Source organism: Megalops cyprinoides, chromosome 22, assembly GCF_013368585.1.
Source record: "Megalops cyprinoides isolate fMegCyp1 chromosome 22, fMegCyp1.pri, whole genome shotgun sequence".
In the NCBI taxonomy this organism is placed as follows: Eukaryota; Metazoa; Chordata; class Actinopteri; order Elopiformes; family Megalopidae; genus Megalops; species Megalops cyprinoides.
This window is the reverse complement of record NC_050604.1, coordinates 7738110-7762327: the sequence shown is the minus strand read 5'-3', so window position 1 is coordinate 7762327 and position 24218 is coordinate 7738110. Positions and strand designations below refer to the sequence as shown.

The 24218-nt window shown below is 43.2% G+C and overlaps 1 protein-coding gene across 2 annotated transcripts in view; it reads left to right on the top strand.

Moving 5' to 3' along the window:
- Window positions 1-23448, top strand: part of LOC118769787 (complexin-1-like) — a 33382-nt gene extending 9934 nt beyond the window's left edge. For both annotated transcript variants that reach the window (XM_036517106.1, XM_036517105.1), the window contains exons 3-4: window positions 19079-19257; window positions 22463-23448. In XM_036517106.1, the coding sequence (XP_036372999.1) occupies window positions 19079-19257; window positions 22463-22657 (374 nt within the window). In that variant the 3' untranslated portion in view covers window positions 22658-23448. The remainder of the gene's footprint in view (window positions 1-19078; window positions 19258-22462) is intronic.
- The last annotated feature ends 770 nt before the right edge of the window (window positions 23449-24218 follow it).

Here is a 24218-nt window from a genome sequence, read left to right as displayed (position 1 = left end):
CCTACCTCTACATCTTACTCACGACTTTGTCTCCCAGCCAAGCCGGACTGAACCAGTCAGTCTTTAGCATTTCCCCACTGAAACCTCTGCAGAAGCATCTCCTCGCACTAAAGGTAACATAACTCCAAAGCATTTCTTTTCATCATTTTGTGAGTTTTTGTTTGTTTTTTTTCCCCCTCTCCCCTCCCCTGATGCTACCTTAAACATAGGAGTCCATTTATTATCGCTGGCATCGTCTCACTTGAAGGTCAATTATCCGGGCTGATCCTTTCCCGGTAATTCGGGCGATTTATCACCGTGAGCGAATGCGGTCGACTCAGCGGCATCCTGCCCCGTGGCGTGGGCGAGGAAGGGGAACTGGGGAAGTTTCGGGTTTCCAGAATGATGTGTGCACACATGCTGTACAGTACCAACCAAGTGCTCTTTTAGCATAAAAATCAATTGGCTCTCTCTAAAACACTGGTCCATCATGCCTTCTGCATTACTCCAATTCCTCACAATATAAAAAGGTGCTTCTGTACAACACTTAGACAAGGGTACCATATTTAATATCCTGTGTTTTTTTTATAGACAATACATGTGAAAATGTCTGAAATTTTATTCTGTTGCAGTCCCTTTTGTTTGTGATATAGTGCAACATTTCAGTGTACAGTGTGTGCTATGTTTTTAATCGGTGGGGTGGCAACTTGACCCAGGGGTCATGTGACTGGACTTGGTTCCTAGGAGGTCCAAACCCCCAGTGAAGACTTTCTTTTGGGCCCTTGAGTTTTGCTGCTGAATCCGAACTGCATAAATGGATAGTCAAATGTGAGTTATATAATCAGTGTAAGTCATCATGGATGTGAGCAATTGCTAAACAAATTAATAATGCAATATGTAAAGAAATGGAATATTTAATATGATTTCAAGGGTGCTGAGGATAAATCCAAAATACGGTCAGTCTTACTGCTCTAATATTATCTTTCATTAATATGCTGGAGCATGCCAATCAGCTAGTTAACCAATTACTGCATAACTCTAAAGTGGGTAATAAGTTTTCTGAATAACTGCGCCTTGGCTGTTGGAATTATGAGTACAGTTCTTACACTTTTCATGCAGTGATGCCTGCAGGAATTGATGGCAGTCCAGAATATTCATTACTGTCTTCATTAAACACCATTAAACAGCCAAAATCTGCTAAAGTGTGGAAATGGTGTAGATTGCAGTACAGCATTTGTAGCAGCAAATTACCAAGAAGCCAAAATTCAGGAATCTGCTGTGTGTTTGGGGACAGTCACTCTGTCAAGCTCAGAGGCAGATATGAATGTACTGCTAAAGGTGATGTAACCCTCTGCAGCCAGGAGAACAGCATGATTGGCTCTCTTGGCTGGGGACCAGGGTCATTTGCCCAGTGAGCTAATGTTATCTTTTTATTTTTTCACCTTGCAGACAGTGGAGGTGGGGGCCTACCTTTGTTACACTCATAAAAACCCAAACCAGGCTAATTTAGTGTATTTAACAAGTTACAATTCTACTTAGCGCTGCAGTTTTTATATACCATAGTTTTAGGTCTCACTCAGGCTCATCTGTATTTGTTTATTATGTTTTCTACTGAGATTTGATGTTAGGATTATGAAAAAAAAATCAATCACTTGCCTGTATACCCCAGTGGGAGTGGACGCGGCGCCCCTTCGTGGAGGCTAATATCGGGGGGCGGGGTGGGGGGTGAGGGTTTCGTGCCTACCCTGGACCCACATCCACGTCACAAGCTGCGTCACCCACCCTCCATCTGCCACTGGGAAATCCACGCCCCCTCGAAAAAAGCGAGGGCCAATTCTCTCTATGGAAAAAAAAGAAAGGGGGCCGGCCGGGCCCTGAGGCAAATGCAATGGGACAGGCTTATTTTTCGCCGTTTGCGTCGCTCAGCGAGGCGGCGAGAGCGTCGGCGAGGGATCAGTGAGCCGCCTCCGTCCCCCATGCCCCGCTCGAGAACACCCTCGCGCTTGACCTTGCGTTCGAAATTAGACTTCCTGTGTCACTCTGCCACATGCACTTAGGGCACAGGGAACAGTTCTATTACTTGAGCTGTGAGGGGAAAAAAAAAACATCTTCAGGAGAGACGAGAGAGCCTTTCCAGGAACGCTTCACTGCTAACTCTCACACGGTGCTAAGCACTTCAGCGACAAAGCCAGGTTGGGTAGCTGCATTCAAAACACGGCAAACAAGAATAAATTTTGTGCGATTGTCAGGCAGTGTGATTGCAAATATAAATCTCTGATAGCTGTTTGGTTCTTAAATCCAGGTGCATTTGAGGCTTAAGAATGTAGAATTTTTCCTTTCTGGAAAATTGCCATAGAAAAAATTCAGTGGGCATTCACTGAAAACTCACTGAAATATTCTTTACTTGCTTAAGTACCAAATGTGGGAGATGTTTGTCTGATGAATAATGTCATTCAAATTTCAGATGGCCTTGCTTCATGTCCAAGGTCAAAGTGCAGCAGTGAAACTGTTCAATATTAAATTGCAATCTGCAATTTAAAAATAATTTAAATGAAGAAAGACCAAGCCGAATCCTTGTCCCACACAGTTATACTGCAGTGGGCTATCTCACATGCATGGGGTAGGGCAGTTTAACCAGACATATGGAAAAGCAAACGCTTTCCACACCCCTGCAGTGTGTTCTGTTAAAAAGTAGAATCCCGCTGCTTTGTTCTCAGCCCTGCTTGGTGTAAAGCCCTGTCACTCACAGGACCCACTGGAAGCTCATTGGCTCTAAGGGTGGGATGTACTCCAGCAAACGGCCCTGCATATATGTGAGAGCCAGTAATCAAAGATTTCTGTTATGGACAAGGCAGATACATCATGAGTTATATCAGCATTGCATGTCCATTTGAGATTTCAAGTGATGGATCCCAGGGCTTTAGTCTGAGAGCAATACGTGGTGCTACCAATGAGCAATTTGGTGCACTAGACAAAAGATTCATATAAACAAGGACCACACAATGATTTGTGCTGTACGTAGAGAAAGTCATTTATTGAAAAATTCTAACTCGTTACCCATACTATTATTATGAAAATTGGCACAAGAAACAGGCAAGAACAATGGTCCACATGAATACATATTAAAATACATATTAAAATCTAAATTAGGTGCGTTATTGAAGGGGTCCCTTTTTTCAATGCACAAGTTCAGTATCTGGACAGTCCATTCCCCACCCACAGAGATTCTGGAGCAGGCTGAGCCGCGGTTCGCCACTTGAACGCCACATTTGCGTTTGGCTGCTTCTCCATTCGGATTGACCGTGTGCCCGGACTCACCGTGCGGCCCCACGCACCACCGAGCTGACATGTGTCGGGTAGGCTCAGGTGCCTCAGTCACGGTGCCCCGGGTCCTCTCTCTTTAGCAGTTTGGGATGCGGGCGAACGTGGACCCCAAGGACGCCTCACCCTAAACTTGGACGCCCAAGCGTGGACACCAAAGTGTCCAGTGACCCCGGGGGTGGACGTTCCTGCCCTCAGCATGCAAATGGCCGCCTCGCTTCCACCTTGACGCAGCTGTGGCATCTTTCCAATTTATTTTCCAGTCGTGAAATAGACCAGAGCAGTCAGGTTTCATCCTTCCTCTGTCCTTTTAAGGGCAGACTAAAGAATGATTTCCCTTTTTCTATTCTCCAAAGCAAATAATGGAGGCTTCTAACAGAGAGGAGGGTGTGCCAGAGCGTCATTTTCGTTTTCTCATGTGGTTTTATGGAGCTGCATGCTGAGGAATGAGAGAATTACAGAAGGGAATGCCGCTGGGTAAATTGATGACCCCCATTGGGTTATTAATGCCAGATTTTCCCCAAATCATACTTTCTGAAAGCACAGCTCTGCTGGGAATAAAAGGTCAGGTCATTTATTTATGGGGATGCAATTTCCCAGTCTATGAGAATAAGTCAACAGCATAGCGCAAAGCTTCATGATGTAGTGAACAATAAACAGGTAGGCATAATTCTAAACAATAAATATACATTTTAGCTGCTGCGATTTTAAACGTGGCTCTTCCTGTTTTGTGGGGTTTTGAGTGAGCTTCTCTGGTGCATTTCAGTCGTCATTGTCCTTATTAACCACGAGCGGAGTGTGGCAATCTGCTCGAGTCATACGATGGGAGTGGTAATTGTTCACGTGGCAGCGTAACACAACGAAATTGAGAAATATGCTGCCGTGGGTTGGGAGGAACTGCAACATTCTTACGATTTACTGTCCTGTCCAGAACGTCACTATTTGCTTAAACAGTGAGCATCATTTCACGGGAGAAGTCGGAAAATTACAGCGCCACCGTATGCTCAGGGATGAGAACTGCATATACAGCTCCAAAACATCTCACGGTTGCACATTTAACATATAATGGTGACATCGTAATAGCAGTGCAGGTTTTTACCTCATGCACTGCGGTGTTTGTTGTGACTTGCATCAGCTCAGACGCATGCAAACCTTTCTCAGCCTAACACTTGATGTCAACTGTCAACAGCACTTATAGGTATGCTCATGGAGAAAGGGTAAAGGACAGTATGCGTGTGTATGTAACTGCAACTCTGATTTAGATCGAAATATTTTGAAATCTATCAATGAGATATTATGGAACATTTTGAAAATGAAGCCAAGGAAAACATTTAGCATGAGCTGGAAGTGTAGAAAGACAGATGAATAAAGTTTTGACGAATAAAACTTTTTTCCCTCTTGAGGCGATGGCTCTATGATGACCCCGGTTTTTAGATGTGAAAGTGATTTTGGAAAGCGCGCATGACTGCATCCCAGCCGAAAGGTCACATTTTTCAAAGGGCGGCCGCGGCGCAGCCCCCATCACTCATACGACGAGCGGTCTCTTTCATGTGTATCGCTACTTTGACCGCGCTCAATGCGCAGGTCTTCGGGGGCCGGGGCTGATCAACATTCCCAGCGGCGCCGAGACGCAAACGAACCCCGTTGACTCTCCTGTCCACACGCTTTGTGTCGATGATCGATGTGGCGGTTATCTCTGGAACGAGCTGTCAAGATATGTGGCTGCATCGGGGAAAATAAGACAATCATTACAGCGCGAGCTGGGACGACAACGGCAGGCTTTGTCCTCGCAAACAACGGCGATGCGTTATCTGCGGCACCCATGCCGTGTCATCTTTGATTTGTTACCAAGTATTCTCAGAAAATAGCACGGATTCCAGGAAATCTATATCACTCTGTACAGTATGGACGAGAAAGTATCCGAGTATATTGTTCATTTAAATAAGGCGGATATGTGGTAAAGTGACCCGATCTGGGTAAAATCTTTACCTGCGCGTTGCTGCGGTTTGACGTGAAAATATGATCAAGTTATGCCCCAGTTAGCTCGAAAAGGGCGAGGACAGCGTTCCTTAGGAAGTCGGATTCGAAGAAGGCAATGCCTCTGAATTACTAAACAGGCGCCATGAATATTTTATGGGCCAGATCTGAAATATCGTATGGATTTCAGCGAGAATATGAATCATGCCCGTCGGCAGATCATATGGGATAATTTCAGCGTTTAGTGAGTTGTTTATTCCCTCATGAAAAGCCAAACATTATACAGACCTACAGCGCTGCACGACACCAAAAAATTTCTGTACTGCAGTTCATATTAAAACGAAATTTAAAGTGTATTTAGCCCGCCCCTTCAAGAGACAGAGTGAGTCAGAACTTTGAGTGTAATAAACAGTGCGTATAATGAGAAGAAATTGCTACCATCTAATCATCTAAAATACAGATCAAAACGATGCGTTTCAGGTTGTTAGACTTTTATATTAAAAAAGATCCAGCGGAAATTACTAAGGACGCAATGCGTAAAATAATAAAAAGGCAAAAAAAATCAAACGGTATTTTGAGAATGAACAGAAAAGGGACAACGGGGTAGAAATATTAGAGGAACGGAGACGGCACTTTAAAGAAAAAAAAACCTTTGTGCACTGCAGCCTCGTGATGGGTGTGAAGTCAGGGAGATGTGAAGGGCAATCTGCGAAACCAGCAGGGACCATCGCTCGCCGCACGCATCGCCCCAGTTCACCTTGCGCTTGGTGCAAAGCGGGCCCGTCACCGACTACCGGCAAGCGGCACCGGGGTCTGTCGTTTAAACGGTTAAGCGCTTCTCCAAGCGCCGACCCTCCCCGCTCCTCATCTCGTTTTAGCTTTAGAGCCTCCGGTGCGAATTTATCACCGTCTCGTTTGGGGACCGCGTTCGGAGACAAGCTTGCGTGCGTGTGGTGACCCGAGTTAGGATTCGCGCTGAATGTGACTGTTTTGCGGCTGACTTCATACGTTTTAGTAATGCATCCATTGTAAGCATTAATAATTTACTGTGTACATACACCTTAAAGAATGTATATGTAAATATTTAAATATATTCCCGACATATTATATAAAAAGGATTTCAATTATTGAATGTATACAGAAAATGAGCTCTCTTAAACAAAATTGCGTTTCCCTCTATGGTTGCCCTCTCAAAAAGGGAAATCCTTTTTGATCATCATATCTCTGTGAAGTTTGTATTGAGGCCAATACATGGGAATCAGGTGCAATGAAAAATCAGTAACAAAGTACATCTTGGCAAAGAGCAAAAACCACCAGGGTAATGTAGGGGAGAGAACAGGAACAGATCAAAAGGCCATGTGACTCGAATTGCCAATCGGATCTAAGGATGGAGGCTAACAGTAAAACAAGCACCGCAGTGTAAAACGTGTCCCTACATCAAGTGTTCCTTGTCCTTGTCCCCAGCGAGATTGTGAGCCTAGCAATTTGTGCCTTAGCATCCAACAGGAGCCCACAAACCTCACCATAGGAGTTTGGGGTGAAAATAGGCTCAACCAGAAATAAAGTGGTGACACAGGATCAGGGCAGCTACTCTGTAAATGGCTTCGATCGATGGGAAAGCGCTGAGAGAGAACACTATCAACGGGAGAAAAAAAAGACGCATCTTTACTGGATGACATCATCGGTGCCGCTGTCCGGGGAAGCGAGCAGAGAAGAGGCTGACCGGTTTGGCTGGAGCTCGCCGAACGTCTTTTTGGCTCAAGCCTCGGCCACAGACCCAAACAGACCCATTTACAGAGAGCTGCTCATTTCACCCCCCCCCCCCCCCCCCCCCACCAACCCCCCTGCCCAGAACCCCACCCTGAGGACTATAGTAATGGATCGCTGTAGCGAGCAGCTAAAAGGCTAAAAGGTTAATTTTCCAAACGGGTGGCCCCTGTCAGTTGCATTAGAGTAGCCATTCATGTAGACAGGGACAGTGGGGAGGAACGTGGACTGTGGATGCAAGCCTCCTCTCTGTAGGAATCTCCCATAGACAGGGACATTGTGGAGGGGAAACTCCACTGTGGATGCAAGCCTCCTCTCTGTAGGAATCTCATATAGACAGGGACAGTGGGGAGGAACCTGGACTGTGGACGCAAGCCTCCTCTCTGTAGGAATCTCATATAGACAGGGACAGTGGGGAGGAACCTGGACTGTGGACGCAAGCCTCCTCTCTGTAGGAATCTCATATAGACAGGGACAGTGGGGAGGAACCTCGACTGTGGACGCAAGCCTCCTCTCTGTAGGAATCTCATATAGACAGGGACAGTGGGGAGGAACCTCGACTGTGGACGCAAGCCTCCTCTCTGTAGGAATCTCATATAGACAGGGACAGTGGGGAGGAACCTGGACTGTGGATGCAAGCCTCCTCTCTGTAGGAATGTCTCATCTCCTCACTGACCATATGGAGACGGACGTCGCGCATGTGTTCTACCATCCGCATCAATAGATTTCATTTCAGCTGGGAGGTTTGACATGCATTGGACTCAGGTAATGACAGTGGCCTCTGAGTCACAGTGCTGGCATGGACAGCAGCAGGGTGTTCATGCCCTTAGGTGCTGTGCACCTCCGGTATTCGTTAGGGAGATGACCAGAAGGTTACAGGTTCAAATCCTGGTTCGGCTACTGCTGTAGGAGTCTCATTTACCAGCTGTATGGCAACCAGGCTTACACACATCTGGTGTGCAATTAACTGAGTGTGTTCGGAGCATTGCTTCTTATCCAGCAGGGATTGTGTCCCTAATGTGATGAAAGAAGCCGACTATGTGTCAATCGGAAGGGTGAAATGCCCGCTGCTTTTGATTTCTCTGCCTTATCTCAGTTTAGGGTGCAGTCATTACCAGACACATTTTCAGCCATGACACATGGCTCTTAGGGGAGGCTACGGCTTGTTGCTACTGCTTAGGCAAAGCACTGTAACTAAATGCTTGTCAAGTAGCAGTGTGTGAAATGTAATGCGTGCAAGTAGCTTTGGACAAAGGCAATGACTGCTGATATGTAGCATGGGAGCTATACTAGTTTCCATGGATGAAGGCGTCAGTTAAGCACATAAACTGTGGAATGTAAATCAAATAAAACTGGCTTACAGCTGAGACTTATGGGACTTTGTTCATGTCATTTTTATCATGGGGGCTCAATACTCAATTTGTCATGGGAATTTTGTGCATCAATTTTTGTGTGTGTGTGGTGCACTCTGGGCTATGAGAAAAGCTTATCACCTAAATAAAACCACATAACAGTTAGACACCCTAGGTTTAGTAAACTGATTAATTGACATTGGTGATTGGTTACATAAAATTTAAAAAAAGAAATAATCATATAGAGTTACTGTGTATAAACACATATGTACATAGACAGAAAGAGCAAAAGAGGAGAGCTAAGTTTTATGGAGTATCCGCCAACTGCAGGTGTACTGTCTGGCCTTCGTTTGAAATAAAGGTCAGTGCAGACACTTGTTCCCCTGGAATGAGTCAGCACAGCAAGCTGGGACAGCCTGTTCTCCTCTCCGCTTGAGCCAACTCTCTCTCTTTCCTCACTTGGGGGAATTTGAGATTTTTAGAGCAGGAACTCCCCTCCCCCCCTTGCCAAAGCCCAGCATCAGCAGCTGTTATGATACCGCGGTGTGACCCCTGCGTCTGTGCATCTCCTGAAGCAGCTCTTCAAAGAACTCGCAACAAGCGCCGCCTGGCAGAAAATCAAGCAAGTTTGCTGTATTAAAACAAGGGTTCGTCGAAAAAGAGGACCAGGGCTGCAGGTGGCGCAAATAATTGATGGGAGAAAAAGAGCAGACTCTCTCTAAAGCCCACCTTTGTTCCTTTACATGCATCTCCTGAAAACCATGTGTACCCTGTACTTTGCTGTGCTGTTGTCTTGATCAGAAATATGGGTAATAAAAGAGTCCATTTGCACAGCGCCCATTTGCACCCAAAACTTTAAGAAGTCTGCTCTTTAATGTTATCAGTTTTCTGAAAGTGTGCAGATATGGTATGATAGTTTAATGAAAGACCAAAGAGAGAATAGACTTTATACTGGATCAATATGCTTCTGATTGCTTGTGTCTGGGTCATGCATTTTTAACAGGCTTTGTCTCTAGTTAGTATAGCTAAGCCAAAGAGCCATCCTTGTGAGTAACACTTATTTACTTAATAGAAGTGAGCACAGGCAAGCCTTCAATTGAAATTATGCACTTTCTGTTGTGCAAGTTTTACCATATTCAAGTTGTGTGGTGCACAAAACCCTTAATATTATAAAGTTACAAATAGCTGTTCCAGACATTTAGTCAGTTACATTTAATATTCTTTTAGAAACAATGCCAGTCTTAAACATTTATGAAATTTTAGTTATTTTCAAAACATCAGCTATGTTGATGAATGCAGTGTTGGCTTCCTTTCAATATATCGCACACAGATATGACTTTAGACCTGAAAAGTTGTGCAACCTCGTCTCTTAAATGCAAGACATTCAGAACGCATAACCATCAAAGAGATTAAAAAACGGTCTGTTCGGGCTCGACAGACATGGTACAAGTTGTGTGTAAATGTTTCAGATCAAAGGTTTCACGCAAGGGGGTGCGACAGCCCAAAAATAGAATACCCGCACAAAACGCTTGTTTGACGCAATTCCATGATGTCTGATAACAGCAGGCTGGCGTGACAAAAACTCTGCAGCGCGACATCGCCGTGGCAGACATTTGCATCACGCATTTTAGTTTGCGATTCGAACAAATAATTTAGGACGTGCTCAAAAGTAATGGTAGCCATGAGGTGTTCTGGCTTTCAAATAATGACGTCAGCCACCACTTGAGCCGCCTGGTGCGCGTGGAGGAACGTGTGGTTAGCAGTGATTGCGGCTGCAGGCTAATGCGGTAGCTAAGCACATCCCAAATGCTTTTGAAGTGAAAGGCATCTGAGAGGATGGTGAATCATTCTGTCTGAAACCTTCATGGCAAGAAGTTAAACACAGTCTCGGGCTAAGCTACCAGTCCAAAGAGAGGATGAGCTAAACTAAGAAGACTGGATTCATTCTGACAGAATTACAGAGTAATACCTGGAGAGGTTTAAAAAGGGAAAGCACAGCACAATATCAATTCATAAATTTAGTTAGTATGACTCAGAGGCATGAACAGGATAGCAGATTCTTTGTTTTGCTATTGTGCAGAGTGCTGAGTTTTAGAAGGTAAATGCTACTGATTGTTATGAAATCCTACACAGTTTTTCCAAAGTTAAATAAAATGTATTCAAGATACTGTTTGACCTTGACAAAGCATACACTGCAGACGCTAGTCTGTGTCAACAATTCTACAAGTGTATAAATGTAGCAGCACTGCTTATTTGCGCGCGCATACACACGCACACACACACACACACACACACACACACACACACACACGCACACACACACAAAGAGAGAGATCATTTATCATCCAACAGCTGTTATCAGGTTGCAAAGATCATGTAAGCATTGTAAACATGCCTGTGCTGCTAAAAATCCTCTTTAATGTAATAACATTATTCATAAGACCCTGTCTAATTCACAGAATGACAGCGTTAACTTGTAAGTTATTTTTTGATAAACGTATGTCTCAGAGTGGGTGTTGATATGCAGCTACAGCACAATGAGTGGGCTAATTGAATCGGCGTCAGAGGCCTTTGCAGCTGCATGCTTTGCAAGTGAAAAGAGATTACTTTCTGTCACTTGCAGGCCTGACCAGGCTCCTGCCGTGCTGTGAATTTTTGTGTAACCAGAGGCGGCCTTCTTTTATTTGAAGTGGAACCGTACCCGGCCATTCAGCATAAACCAAACGTAAATAGCCACGACTGAGATATGTATTTTGTTGAATATATTTATACCATCATTGACAGCTCATAAAAAGACTTCAGTATCCACCTGTGAGTCAGAAAAGACAGGTACTCTTCAGAGGGCTCCTGGTTCATTCTGGAAGTGAACATTTTGCAGAAGTTCTATTCTTATTTATTCGGGTTGTGAGTCAAAAGGAATCATTCCCATTATCCAAGTGTGTTGAAACTGCCGGGCAGGTTGCAGGTCAGACAAACAAAGGAATCCTGCAAGGTACTGTACCTCACTGCTGTCCAAACTGAAAGTCTCTATTCTGCCAGAAAATGTTATTGTAAAGATCCTTGAACTGCAGCTTTATCTCAAACTGTGGTAATAAGGGTCTTTAAATATGCATGATAACATTCCATTGTTTATCTGTTTAGCAGATGAATCTCTTGTAGCGTGAAGGTGGCCAATGTTTGAAACTTACTGAGGACAGAATGAAGTTAGCCAGCATGGATCCGGAGGTTACAGGGTGTCAGTCGTTTGCTTGTACCACTTTGCCCGTCTTGAAATGCTCCACCGAAAGCTAGCTAGAGGGAGTGACAGCCTATGTCTAATTGGACCATAGCCTGGAACTGATTACATTGCAAAGCTGGTGTAACAGATAGGACAGTTCAGCAACGCTGAGCTGCGCCAAGATTGCGTTTTTCACACCCATTCCCCTTTCACTCGGTCGATCGCCCCCTAGAGGATGACAGGAAAACTTCATGCAAGGTCGCCTCTTGATCAAATGTTTATCAAGAGTGTCAGGTCATATAGTGGAAATCTGCATGTTTCTCAGTGATTTCTTCTAACCCTAAAAGGAAAATTGCTTTTGTCTTCACAAATAGTATTTTCCAACCCTGAGTTTTAGAAGGCTCAATACTATTTTTTAAAACATGCCCTGTTTCACTTAGATAATACTGGATCAAGAGTAGAAGAAAGTTTATCAGATGAATTTGTACCCTCAGTGTTTTAGAACAGAGCTGTTTTGCTGTACACATGCATGTTATTTTCCATCTCTGTGCACTTTGTCCTTACTTCTAAGGTATACTAGTTGTACAAGCTTTGTGGTCTGTTATATTTCCAATGCCATCATTTCCAATTAATTGCAACAAACACCAAACTCAATGTGGAAAAAATGTACCATTTGTATGGCAGGGCTTCAGGGGTCACCCTGTCAAGAACCAACAGAACAAGACCACAAGAACTGGAGGGTGAATTTGAACGATGACCATTAATTTTTCCCCGCTTATGGATCAGGTTGAATACAAACCCACATAAAGCAGTACTAAATAGTCATCATCGACAGAACAGAAGCATCCAATCACCATAGAAGAAACATACTCTCCGTGTCCAAGTTTCTTTTCAGCAAAATGTAGGAAGTACCATCACACAGGCCTGACAAAGGTGACAAGCCACACCTCACTTGATTACAACCTGGCTCAGGTGTTCCCACCTGTTAGTGCAACTGAAGCTGTCCAAGGTCCTGCAACACTCCCGGTCCACTGAGGTGTCTGGTGTCTAAATGGCTAGTGGCTGGTGCTTCTCAAAATTAGTTTAGTAATTAAAAACAAAGCATGTTGCACTTACAGAAGATGTAAGCCCAAGCACTGTTATCATCTATACAGTGTCATTTCATCAATTTAATTTGACGCTAACTGTGGTGACCCCCATGTCCAGCCACGGCCAATTCTGATTTACAGCAGAGATTGTCAATCAATCACGCAGTCATAAACCATTGCTTGAAATGCAAAGCATGCTAACCTGACGATAAACAGGTGACTCTGTGGTCAATATTAATATAGGTTGTGACAGTAACATGGCATTGCAACATAATTATGAATGATAAATTCAATGACAATGTGAAATTGATTGAGAACAATCACATCAGAAAAACAAACAGAATCTCATTTTCAGTCCAGGTTTAAATTTTCACAGAAACATGGATTTGAAAGAAACATGATTCCTTTGTTTAAATAATGTTCATTAAAGAAATATGTAACTGACAATACAGTATTTGATTCTGCAGTGGGACACTGTCAGTATGCCAGAAAGATCTCTCTTTGCTTCCCATCTCAGAATACATCAGTCCTACAACTGTGGGGTGAACGTGGACAGGGTAAAACGGACAGCTACCATGTGCTGTGAATCATCTTGTGCAGACCAATCAAAGACTCAAATGCTCTCCACACCGAAACAGTTTCATTCGTACATCTGTGAGTCATCAGCGATATATGACAGCTCCCACTTTGGGGCTCGTGAAGCCTCACTCTCTTTTTGCCAGTGGACAGAAGTCTTTGAGCTGGTGGAGATTGCTCCATACATTGACCTTCACCCATGGAACACAAGGCTGATGTATTCACCCTCCTTGCTGTCTCATCTCTGCGCTATTGCAGGTCATAAAAGAAGGTTGGAGGCTTGCTTCCCTGAGAATAGACGATAAAAAGCAGGAATGATGTACCCTCCGCCTCAGCTCTCTCACCTTTTCCTGGGCAGATTTACACAGCCACTCCCTCTGTGTAAAACTCTTTTTCTCTCTGTGGCCACATGCTCCCACAGTTGCATTTAAATGTTGTAGTTTTACATATAGTATATAATACTCCTGTCACATACTATCAGTGAGAAGAACTACCTCTTCCTAAGAGAGGATGTTAGCAAAAATCCCCTCAAGAGTTTTGCTATGGGGATGCCCAACACTTGCGGGCGGATCCTGTGAATAATTTTTGTATAAACTTCAGAGCTGGGCCGAGTAGTGCTTTACTGTAAAACAATGTGTATATGCCAAGATTTTTACATAGCATATAAATGTTTTGGATTTCTGGTTATTAGATATCTACAAGCTAACGTCTTCTGTAAACTATTGTCATTTGGAAATTTTCCTTGGCCATTTTGGGGACGTGGAATACTTTAGGTTATAGGTTTATGGGTTAAACAGTTGGGGTTAGGTTTATGGGTAAAGTTGAGAGCCTTGAGTTAGGGCTTAGGTATAGCGGTTGGAGTAAGGTTTATGAGCTAGGAGTAAGGTTAAGGTTGATGAGTGTTTCCTGGACTCTCTGGCTGGGAGCTGGGTGTGATATTGAGTAGCATGCCAGGGCATGCTTGGCCTTGCAGAGTGTGAACCTGACAGCTGAGTCAGTGTGGAGTGGGAACATGCGGAGGGAGGGAGCAGGACGGCATGTCCCAGCATGCATCACTGCGTCACATTGCTGCATCACCTGGGGCTCGGCAGGGGTACTTAGACACACTCTCTCTCTCTCTCTCTCTCACACTCACACACACACACACACATTTTTTTATTGAGTTGAGTGAGCTATGTACAGCACACGCTTACACCCAATGTAGCAAGCATAAGCACACATTACATTTCCAGCAATTCTCCAACAATAGTTTTCTTTATTATCAGTGACCTCCAAACTCGTGATGTGTGAGAACAAATTTCATTAAATCTCCCCCTTGGTCATTATGAACCTAGTTAATTCACCTCCAGGGCATAGACTAACTCTGAGCAGAAGGAGCTGATAGAATGTGAAAATCCATTTATCCACTCCATTGTCATTCTGCCTCCTCACCCCCCCCCCCCCCCCCATCCTCTTCCCCATGGATCTGCACATGCTCAGACGGCCGAGCCTCCGAAGGAAACGGATTGCGATCATCGCGTTCTTTAATGCCACCAGTCAGGAACTGCTATCTGGGTCATTCCCTGCACTTTGGTATGCACGTCAAGGTTGGTTTGGCAAGTGGCTTGCAGAGGTTTGCCCATGCGGTACCACCACAGGATCCAAACATCCAGACTTCTTATGAGCCTTATGAGCACACGCACATGGAACCACCCAGTCTGAGATCAGTCAGTAGTTGCTTTTATGCTGTATGAAGTAGGTAGTGATGTTCTGTAACCATAGCAATGTGTCACCCCCCCCCCCCACACACACACACACACACACACACACACACATGCACCCACACACACATGCACACACACACACACACACACTGTCACTTGCTTCTACCGGCTTCGTTTGATGTTGATCGTCACTCCTCAAGGTAAACTCCTGAATCAATTCACATAACGGAATCATTAATTCGTCTGCTTCATGCTTACTTTCTTGTTCTGAATTTCTCAACATAATTTTTTTCAAGGAAGCATTTGAACTGTCAATCATCTGGATGCTCTCTCCCTCTCTCTCTCTCCGTCGCTCTGTACATATTTTTAGCTTGAACTATTTAAATAGCCCATATACTAAAGTATGACATACACATATATTAATTGATTTATCATAATCAGCCAGTTTGTAATGATCTTAAATGGTTTCTAACCTCCACTGGTACACTGGATCCTCCAACCAGCATCTGTAATGCTGTGTAATCTCCATCCTGTGAGAACGTGTATGCCATATGCTGATTCACGGAAGATACACTTTGAGCTTGCTCTAAGCGTATTAATTGACTGAATTGTTTCTCATAATTAGCTTTGCACTCCAGTAGGTTTGACTTTAATTAGCTGAATGTATTGTTTTTGCCCAAGTCAGTCATTCTGGGGTCCCTCAATATGTGTGATTGAAAAACAAAAATCAAAAAAAAAAACAAAACAAAGAGTTACGGCTGCCAGCCACCAGACTTGGCACGAGAGCGACAACTGACACTGTAGAATAAAAAAAATACATTTTCACTCAATGAATTGGCACAGTGTTGCTGATGTTGTCGCTGGAATTGATGGCTTTGTGCTCCATGCAGTCCTTAATTATCCTGTTTGAAAAATGAAATGACTGTTTGTATTTGGGAGGGACGGGGAGGGCAAACAGCCCCTCAGTTTGTGGTAAGTGTGACCGTTGCATTACCCCGGCATCGGACGTGGACGAGGACTCCTTGTTTGATCAGTGGGTCAAGCTGCTGCCAAATCCATCTGTATTAATTAGCCCATGCAAACCACCTCACCGTGGAGGACTGGCCCCAGATCTTAAACAGGCAATGTATGGAGACAGACAATCCTGTGGATTCAGTCAAAGACGCTAAACTGGCTTGCTGCTCTTGGCTGCATCCTGAGTCACTTTATCGCAACATGCTGGTGGATTCATCTGTAAAGGTTATTTATTTATTTTTTGATTGAATAGCATTTTTACTTAAGTCACCTTGGCGGATTCGATTGCATCCAAGGGGCAATCTCTTTAGTTTCAGTGAGGAGCCTCGGGGGTGGTCTGGGTATGATTGAAGTGAAAGGGATTAATAACACTGAACCATAGAAGCTATTTCAGCCCAAGAGAGACCCAGAGGGCACAGGTGGAAATGAGTTCAAAGTGAATTTCACACGGACATCACAAGCCATTTCTCCACAGCAAGTTATTAATGCATTCGGCTTGCCGGGACTCGTAAGTGTTTAATTTACATTGTCAGAAGCGCTGGGACCCTTCAAGGCCAGACTTGGCCCGGTGACAGATTCTCAAAATCACAGGGGTCCCAAACGAGGGGCCGAGGTGGGCTGAAACGGCCCTTCGTGGCCATTATACCCTCCCCCCTTCATCTGAAAGTCAGTAGGGGTTGGTGAGCGTGACACAAAGTGTGACGAGCGACCCCAGGTGCCGGAGGTGACTCATTAATTCATGGCGGGAACCATAGGGATGTGCTTTAAGCATGGCCACCCTGGAGAGGCCGACCGTCTGGCTTGTGGGCACAGAGCACACGGGTTGGTCAGCAGCAGAGGGCGGGAAGGGTGAGGGGGGGCGGGGTCACTAGAGGGCCTTCCGATGGCCTATGATGGATGACCGGGTTCCAGATTCATCGAGCAGGACCTGCCCTCATTATAAAAATCCAATTCCCATCAAAGGGTGGCTGCAGGGGAGAGACAATGAGGTCCAAGCTGGGACTCTTAGCTGAGGTACGAGGGGTAGCGGTGTGCCTCCAGCTGTAAAAAGCACACCGAGATCCTGGCTTTGAAGCAGTCCCCTAACAAAATACCCCCCCCCCCCCAATAAACTCCCCCCACCAATGTGCATCATGTCCATAAGCTATTAAGGCCACCCCGCTAGCACAACATATTCCCTTCTGAAAGTTAGCATCTAACAAGCTTCCACACCCAGAATAGCCTTCTTTAAAACTATGAGTATTTGCAGCGGTTCTTTTAATTTCATCCAGAGACGCTTCTCCGCATTCTTGTGTCTTTAATCTCTCCCCAACAATCTTTGGTCAGACAGCACATGGCTTGCTGGCTCTTCTCAGCACACTTTTGCCTCCTCTAATTGAGAGAGCTTTATCCACTCGTGGGACACGTGCTCTGGAGGAGAATTCCGCCCTAGCATGCCAGCCGCAAGAAGCTCTTTCATTATCTGCTCGCACTGCCAGGCATTTCTGTCCAAGAGCTGCTCGTGCAGCAGAGGCTGAAATCCACTCAAACCACTGAGGCTTACTGTTAGCAAATAAATTCCAGCACCACGGTTTGACTTGGGTTTTAGAACTCACAGCCCTCACTTTGCTAATCCAGCTTTCTGTGCCATACTTCTTCCTGCTATGGGTAGAATCAGAATCAGACTTTGAGACAACAAATATCAAACAAGAGTAGTGCAGGACACATACATGCAATAAGTATGGAATGAATGAGGTATATAAGAACAGCTATTGCACAATGAACATGAGTTAAAGTGCAGGCCTGTACAAGTAAGCACTGAACAGGGGCGGCTGACCGTGGCATCTTCACCAACAGATGGCTTACTGATTCATTTATCAGCTGCAAAAGGAAAGTCTACTGTGCACTTTCAGATAGCATCTACATGCAACTGCATGAAAATTGCATTAGATGCAGGAGTTTGAAGGCCTCATTTTGTGGGCCTAAGATAAGGATTTTTTAGTTTATGGTTAATCAGCTCTCACTGACCCTCTCTCAAACAGACTGCTCATGTTTGATTTCCGCCAGCTGCCTTTATCCATTCTTTCCCCACACGGCAGCCAAACCTGATTAATACCTCCCATTCTCTTTGACATCTTTTCATTCCGACGGGGGTGCCAGATTTCTTGCCAGGAACATAAATCAATATTCCGTGAAGTGCAGTTTTGTTCAAATATTCCTGTGATTTTTGAAAGACATCGCCCCGTAAGCATCTGATCGAGTCGGCCAAAGTGCCGGTCTGCTTATCTCCCTCAGCGCGTGTGTGTCACAGACTGGGCACCTCTTCTGTTTGATAGATTGTCTTTAATCTTTGTCTGATGCTTCCACATTCAAAAACCCAAGTTCCCCTTTATGTATGATTATAACCCATATATGATAAGACCACATAATATAATATCCCTGGCATTCTTTTCTTTTATTGATTGTATTGATTTTGTCAGCAAGCTTAACATGATGAGTAAAGGGAAGAGAGAAATAAGTACATACTCTGTGGGTAGAATATTATGTATATACATAAGATAGGCATAGGCATAGGATACTGCGTATGTATTCTTAGTTGAATAATACTACATACATACTACATATATAACACTACGTTATGGTGGTTAGAACCCATTTGGATTGAAAAACCTTCAAATTATATATGTTTTAATACCCTACTTCTTTCAGTTCCAAGTGTATCCACATGAAACGAAGATCGTACTTTTTCGTACCAGTTGGTCTATATTTGATGTCCTGTTTGGTCTATATTTAATATCCCATTTGGTCTATATTTGATGTCCCAGGTGGTCTATATTTGATGTCCTGTTTGGTCTATATTTAATATCCCATTTGGTCTATATTTGATGTCCCAGTTGGTCTATGTTTGATACCCTGTTTGGTCTGTATTTGATGTCCCATTTGAAAGGATACAAATAACATATCAAAAGCCTCGTCAACTCTACTCTTGGTAGAGCAGGCTGCAATAAATCACGTTAAATTCACTTGTTTCTCCCCGTGTTTGTTATGCTGTGGGACATGTGTCCGTTCTTTTCCTAACTGCTACCTATCCCTGTCTCCTGAAAGGGGCCACCAAAGACATGGGGAAGATGCTGGGAGGGGAGGAGGACAAGGACCCCGAAGCTGAAAAGGAGAAGGAGGAAGAAAGGCAAGAAGCTCTCCGGCAACAGGAGGAGGAGAGGAAGGCCAAGTACGCAAAGATGGAGGCGGAGAGAGAAACGATGCGACAGGGCATCAGGGATAAGGTAAAATGGCAGGCTAACTGCTCTCACCATCCCCTTTCGCCCTCTAGTGGCAACATGTTGACACTGCTCTACAGTGCTGAGGGAGCCAAGTGCACAAGCTAGTGGGTTGGTCAGCACCTCATTGTACATTCTCGTTTCTAAGACTGCTTCCTCCAATTGCAACCAAAATATGCATTATTTCATCATATAGTAAACCATAACACTTCCTATGAAGGCCACACGAACGCTACATTACGTAAATAAATTTAGAGAGAGGCAGCTGCAGTAGATATTTTTAGATGATTTATGCAGATTTGTATTAAATTTGTATAACAGTTCTAGATATAGATGTGTAAGGCACAGCTCAACACACGCAGCAGTGTAGAGAACAGAAGATATGCTCTAAAAGTGAGTTATAATAAACCTCTGGTTAAAGTTCTATTTTGGAGGATGACAGCACCAGTACACAGGATGTCTGCCTGAAGACAAGCCGAGACAAGGCACAATGTTTCCCAATCCATTCACAGCCCACAGAGAATAGAGAGAGAGACTTGGGGGGACTTTACGAGTTGTTCTGGTGAGAGAGTGAGTGATGGGGGGGGCGGGGGAAGGGGGGGGGGTGACTTTGAGAGCGTTGCTGTGGAGAGAGACTGAGTGACTGGGGGAAACTTTGAGAGACTTGCTCTTAGCTGTGATTGGTACATGGCTAGAGTCCTCGGGGCTCCAGCTCTGGATCACAGGGTGACGGCGTGCTCTGGAGACAGTGTGAGTGCGGAAACTGAGGGGAACTGACGACTGAGCTTCTCCTCAAATCTCCCCTTCAGTGTTCCTTCAATGGCACTGAAATTGAATCAGACTGAAATGAACTAGCCTACAGTCTACAAACAAGCAGATGAATCACTGTATCACTCCAACAATAAATGTATCACAGTAACAGTCATGTTTACGAATAACTGCTAATAAATAAACAATAAAAACTGCAATTCAAGATTTCAGATATTGGAGACATTTTTAATCAAATAAAAATGAGCAAAACTCAATCTTATATAGAGCTAATAGAGCTAAATACTAATGTGTAAAAACACAAAAAATCAAGAGACCCTTTTAAAGTAGTCAAATCTAGCCTGAAATTTAGCCTTAGAAATTTGTATTTTAAAACATTGAATCATGGTAATAATGCCAGTGTGACCAAATTCAACTTTGCTTTTTGCATTACAAAATCTAAAATAAGACTTATGCTTAATAAGATATTAAAAAAATCAACACATATATGTCACCATATGAGCTGTGAGCACAGTGATATTTTGTATTAGTGATCATGTGTGATTACCAAGTGAGGTTCGTCTCAAATAGTTTATATTGTACATTAATTACATTACACTGAAACATTACAAACAAATATACTGTAGGCTTTGGAACATGATTAACTTTAAGACCCCAGGAAAGTAATGAAGTAATGTTTGTGAATACAAATGCTTAGAGGAAATCATGTGGATAGCTAAAAAAAAACACATAACTGTATAGTCAGTTATTATTAAGGTGCTTGCCATAAAGAATCAAGATCACATCCGTTTACATGAATGGATCAGGTGAATTACATCAGATCAGACAGAAAGCAAGCATTTTTCTTTTCAGTTTTGGTGTTTAAGCTGTTCATACTGACAATTTGGTAGTTTCACCATCTTGACGAGTAGTACTGAATGATTAGATTAAAGGTAAAGACTAATAATTGGACTCATTTAGGTGCATTTAAAAGCATCCCAGCAGCTCCCTGTTTAGCCTGTCTTCTTTTTATGTGTTCTGTCCCACTCACTCCCCACTCCTTTGTCAATTGCCCCCTAGTGGTGGGGGTTTAGCCCATCATTACTACCCTCCTCCCCTGTGCATGTAGTATAACAGTAAAATATGTTTTTGAAGTACAGCCTCAAAAAAAAAAAAAAAACGAAAAAATCAGCTACATATTTGTTTACCCTTACCGCCCTGTTTGTTGCAAAGGGATGAACAACCTGTGTAGATTCAAACTAGATTAAAGAGATGATTAAGTCCACAGGCAGGATTTAAAAATACAAAACATAACCTTGTTATAAGCACTCCTACACCTACCTAACGGTTATTAGAGACACAATTGTTTCTGCCCTTGAAATCCCTTTCTGTACTTTCCTCCTGAAACGCTTATAAACACGCAGCTACAACATCTTCAAACAGGCCGCCAGCTATATAGCAGATGGTATAAAGCAGGCACTGTGTCTACTACAAATGTAGATGCGGAAAGACAGGATTTCCTCAGGAAGCTACCCACCACACACCTAATCTTTCAACCATAGGTTTTATACTGAAACCATTGCATACTACACAAAGCTGTTTACTTGTTATAAAAAAAAAACAAAGGAAGGTGTGGAGGAAATGGTTGCTCATCATAATGTATCATCAAATGCACCGTTTAAATATTCATCTAGAAATCTCCCCATAATTGGTCTTGGAGCAAATGCAGTTGTTAAAGTTGTCATGGAAACAGAGATAAATCGGCGCACATAATGGACAGAGGTCACAGTTAAATTGAAAGGGAGGGCAGCTCGCGTGTAATAACGAGCAGAAAAAACGGGGCCTGAGACGCATGTCTGCATGCTGCTGTTTGTGCCACGCCGAGCTTCGCTCCGCTGTCAGCCTTTCATTGCCTGGCAATGGGGCAGCTCCCTGAGAACGGTTAGCGTCGCAGTACTGCACATAGTTACTGCTTACTGACACCAGGATAGCAGGCGTTCTCATAGGACGCTTCACATAGTACAGAGTCAAACACATATAATAAGACACGAAAAAGAGGAACAAGCATACATTAACAAGAGAGAACAAATAGTGTTGCTGTGGTAGTGTTGTTGCACAGGTAATATTAAAAACAATGAAAAATGCTCTGGTTTAGGAACACAAACACCCTGATACCAAAAATGCTTAAAAACACCTTTGATATCATGTATCAGATTTGCTTTGATATCATATATCACTTTTCCCATACCAGAGACTTTCTGTAAAGACAAAAACTCCAAAAAAACAGTTTCTAGAGATGCTAAGTTGTCTGAAGGCAAGCAGAGAAAAACAAAAACTGAATTGATTAATGTATAATTAATGCAGAATACTGTACTAACACCTTTGCAAGATGCTCCCACAGTCAGGGTTTGCCCGAAAATGGCCAACCGTCTTTTTTTTTTTCCCCTTTCTCTCCTTGCTCCAGTACGGCATAAAGAAGCGGGAAGAGGCCGAGGCAGAGGCCCAGGCGGCCATGGAGCAGGCCTCTGAGGGCAGCCTCACGCGCCCAAAGAAGGCGGTGCCCGCCGGCTGTGGGGACGAGGAGGAAGAGGAGGAGAGCATAATGGACACGGTCATGAAGTACCTACCCGGTCCACTCCAAGACATGTTCAAAAAGTAACCGCGCGCAGCGATGTTAGAACGTTCACGTTTAGGTTCAACCACTCATTCCATTCCTCCCTCCCCAGAGACTTAGAACATAGACCGAAATTAACCATGTTCCACCTGTTCTATTTGTAAATAGCCTCTGGTTTAAAATCGTAACAGTAATGAAAAAAAAATACAATATATATCAATAATACAAATATTTACAAATAACTCTAAGAGTATAAGCCATACTTTTACCTTTGAAGGAAATATCGGAATCATATCATGTTACTGAATGAGTTTTTGCTGTTTATAATATTTATATATAGGTATATATATAAATATATACATATGTATGTAACTAACCTCCCTCTATGTGAATTAATTGGTACTCATGATCAATATCCCCATTCATTTCACAGGCATTAATGTAACAAACCTTTAACCACAATGTTGTAAATTGGAAGAAGGCATACCTACACATTTAAATGTTTTTCCAAGCATGCCAGTGATTAAATACTTTGTGAATATATGTACAATTTTGATTTTTTTATTTATTTTGTGGTAAATTACATAAAAAATTTAGGCAATAATTCTGTCTTTAAAAATTGTCATCTCATCAATGCCTCACAGTGTGATTTAATAAATGTAACATTTCATCTGCATACATCCAACACATTGAAAATGTCAGTCACGTGTTGATTTGATAACAGACTCAGTGCTCACAAATTATGAATAGTGAGTGCTGAACATACCTTTTCATGTTTCATCATCAAATATGTTCAGCAATGATATCAGGAGATTAAGTTGTTTAACTGCTATCAAGCTAATACAAAATCTTATGATCTACACGACTGCAGCCCAGATTCAGTCTAATCCAAATGTGCTTAACTTTGAGTTCCAAACTTAAGTAAGCCTTACCTTTTTCATCTCTAACCCAGAAGTATTCAGTTCAGTGGTTGCCGAAATTGACCAAAAAATTGTGGAAAAAATGCTGTGTAAAAAATAAACCGGAAAATGCAACACATTTGCATTACCCAGACTAAACAATAAGGTGTATCAGGGTTAGACTGAATCTTGCTTCATAACCATTTTCCATGTTCACAAATGTAAATATAGAATTGTGTTGTGGTCATAATTGTTTTTCTCACCAAAATTATGCTTTGTGCACACTTAATATAAACAGACAGTGACAATGGTGCAATATTAATATTTTTGAGGTTGTCCTGATTGGTAGATTATTTAAAAGGGGATGCTATCCCAAATCGGCAATAACAGACAATCTTCATTGTTCTACGTTCAGCTCGTTCTGTGAAAAAAAAAGTTGGTGTTCTTATACAGTGCTGTCTTCCTAGGATCCAGAGAAATGATATGATACTTGGGTGATGAGAGTGGGATTGTGGGTATTTTACACATTTTTTCCTGGATGTTTGGCCAGGCTTAATTGAACCAGAGTGCAGTGGATAGAAATGCTTTTTATCACGAGTTAGTGCAATAAAAAATTGTCTAAAGTAAGGTAGTGATGCTGTCTGTTTCATCAGAACTGTACTTGCGAAGGGTAAAACTACAGATAAAACAGATGACACCCGCAGAGA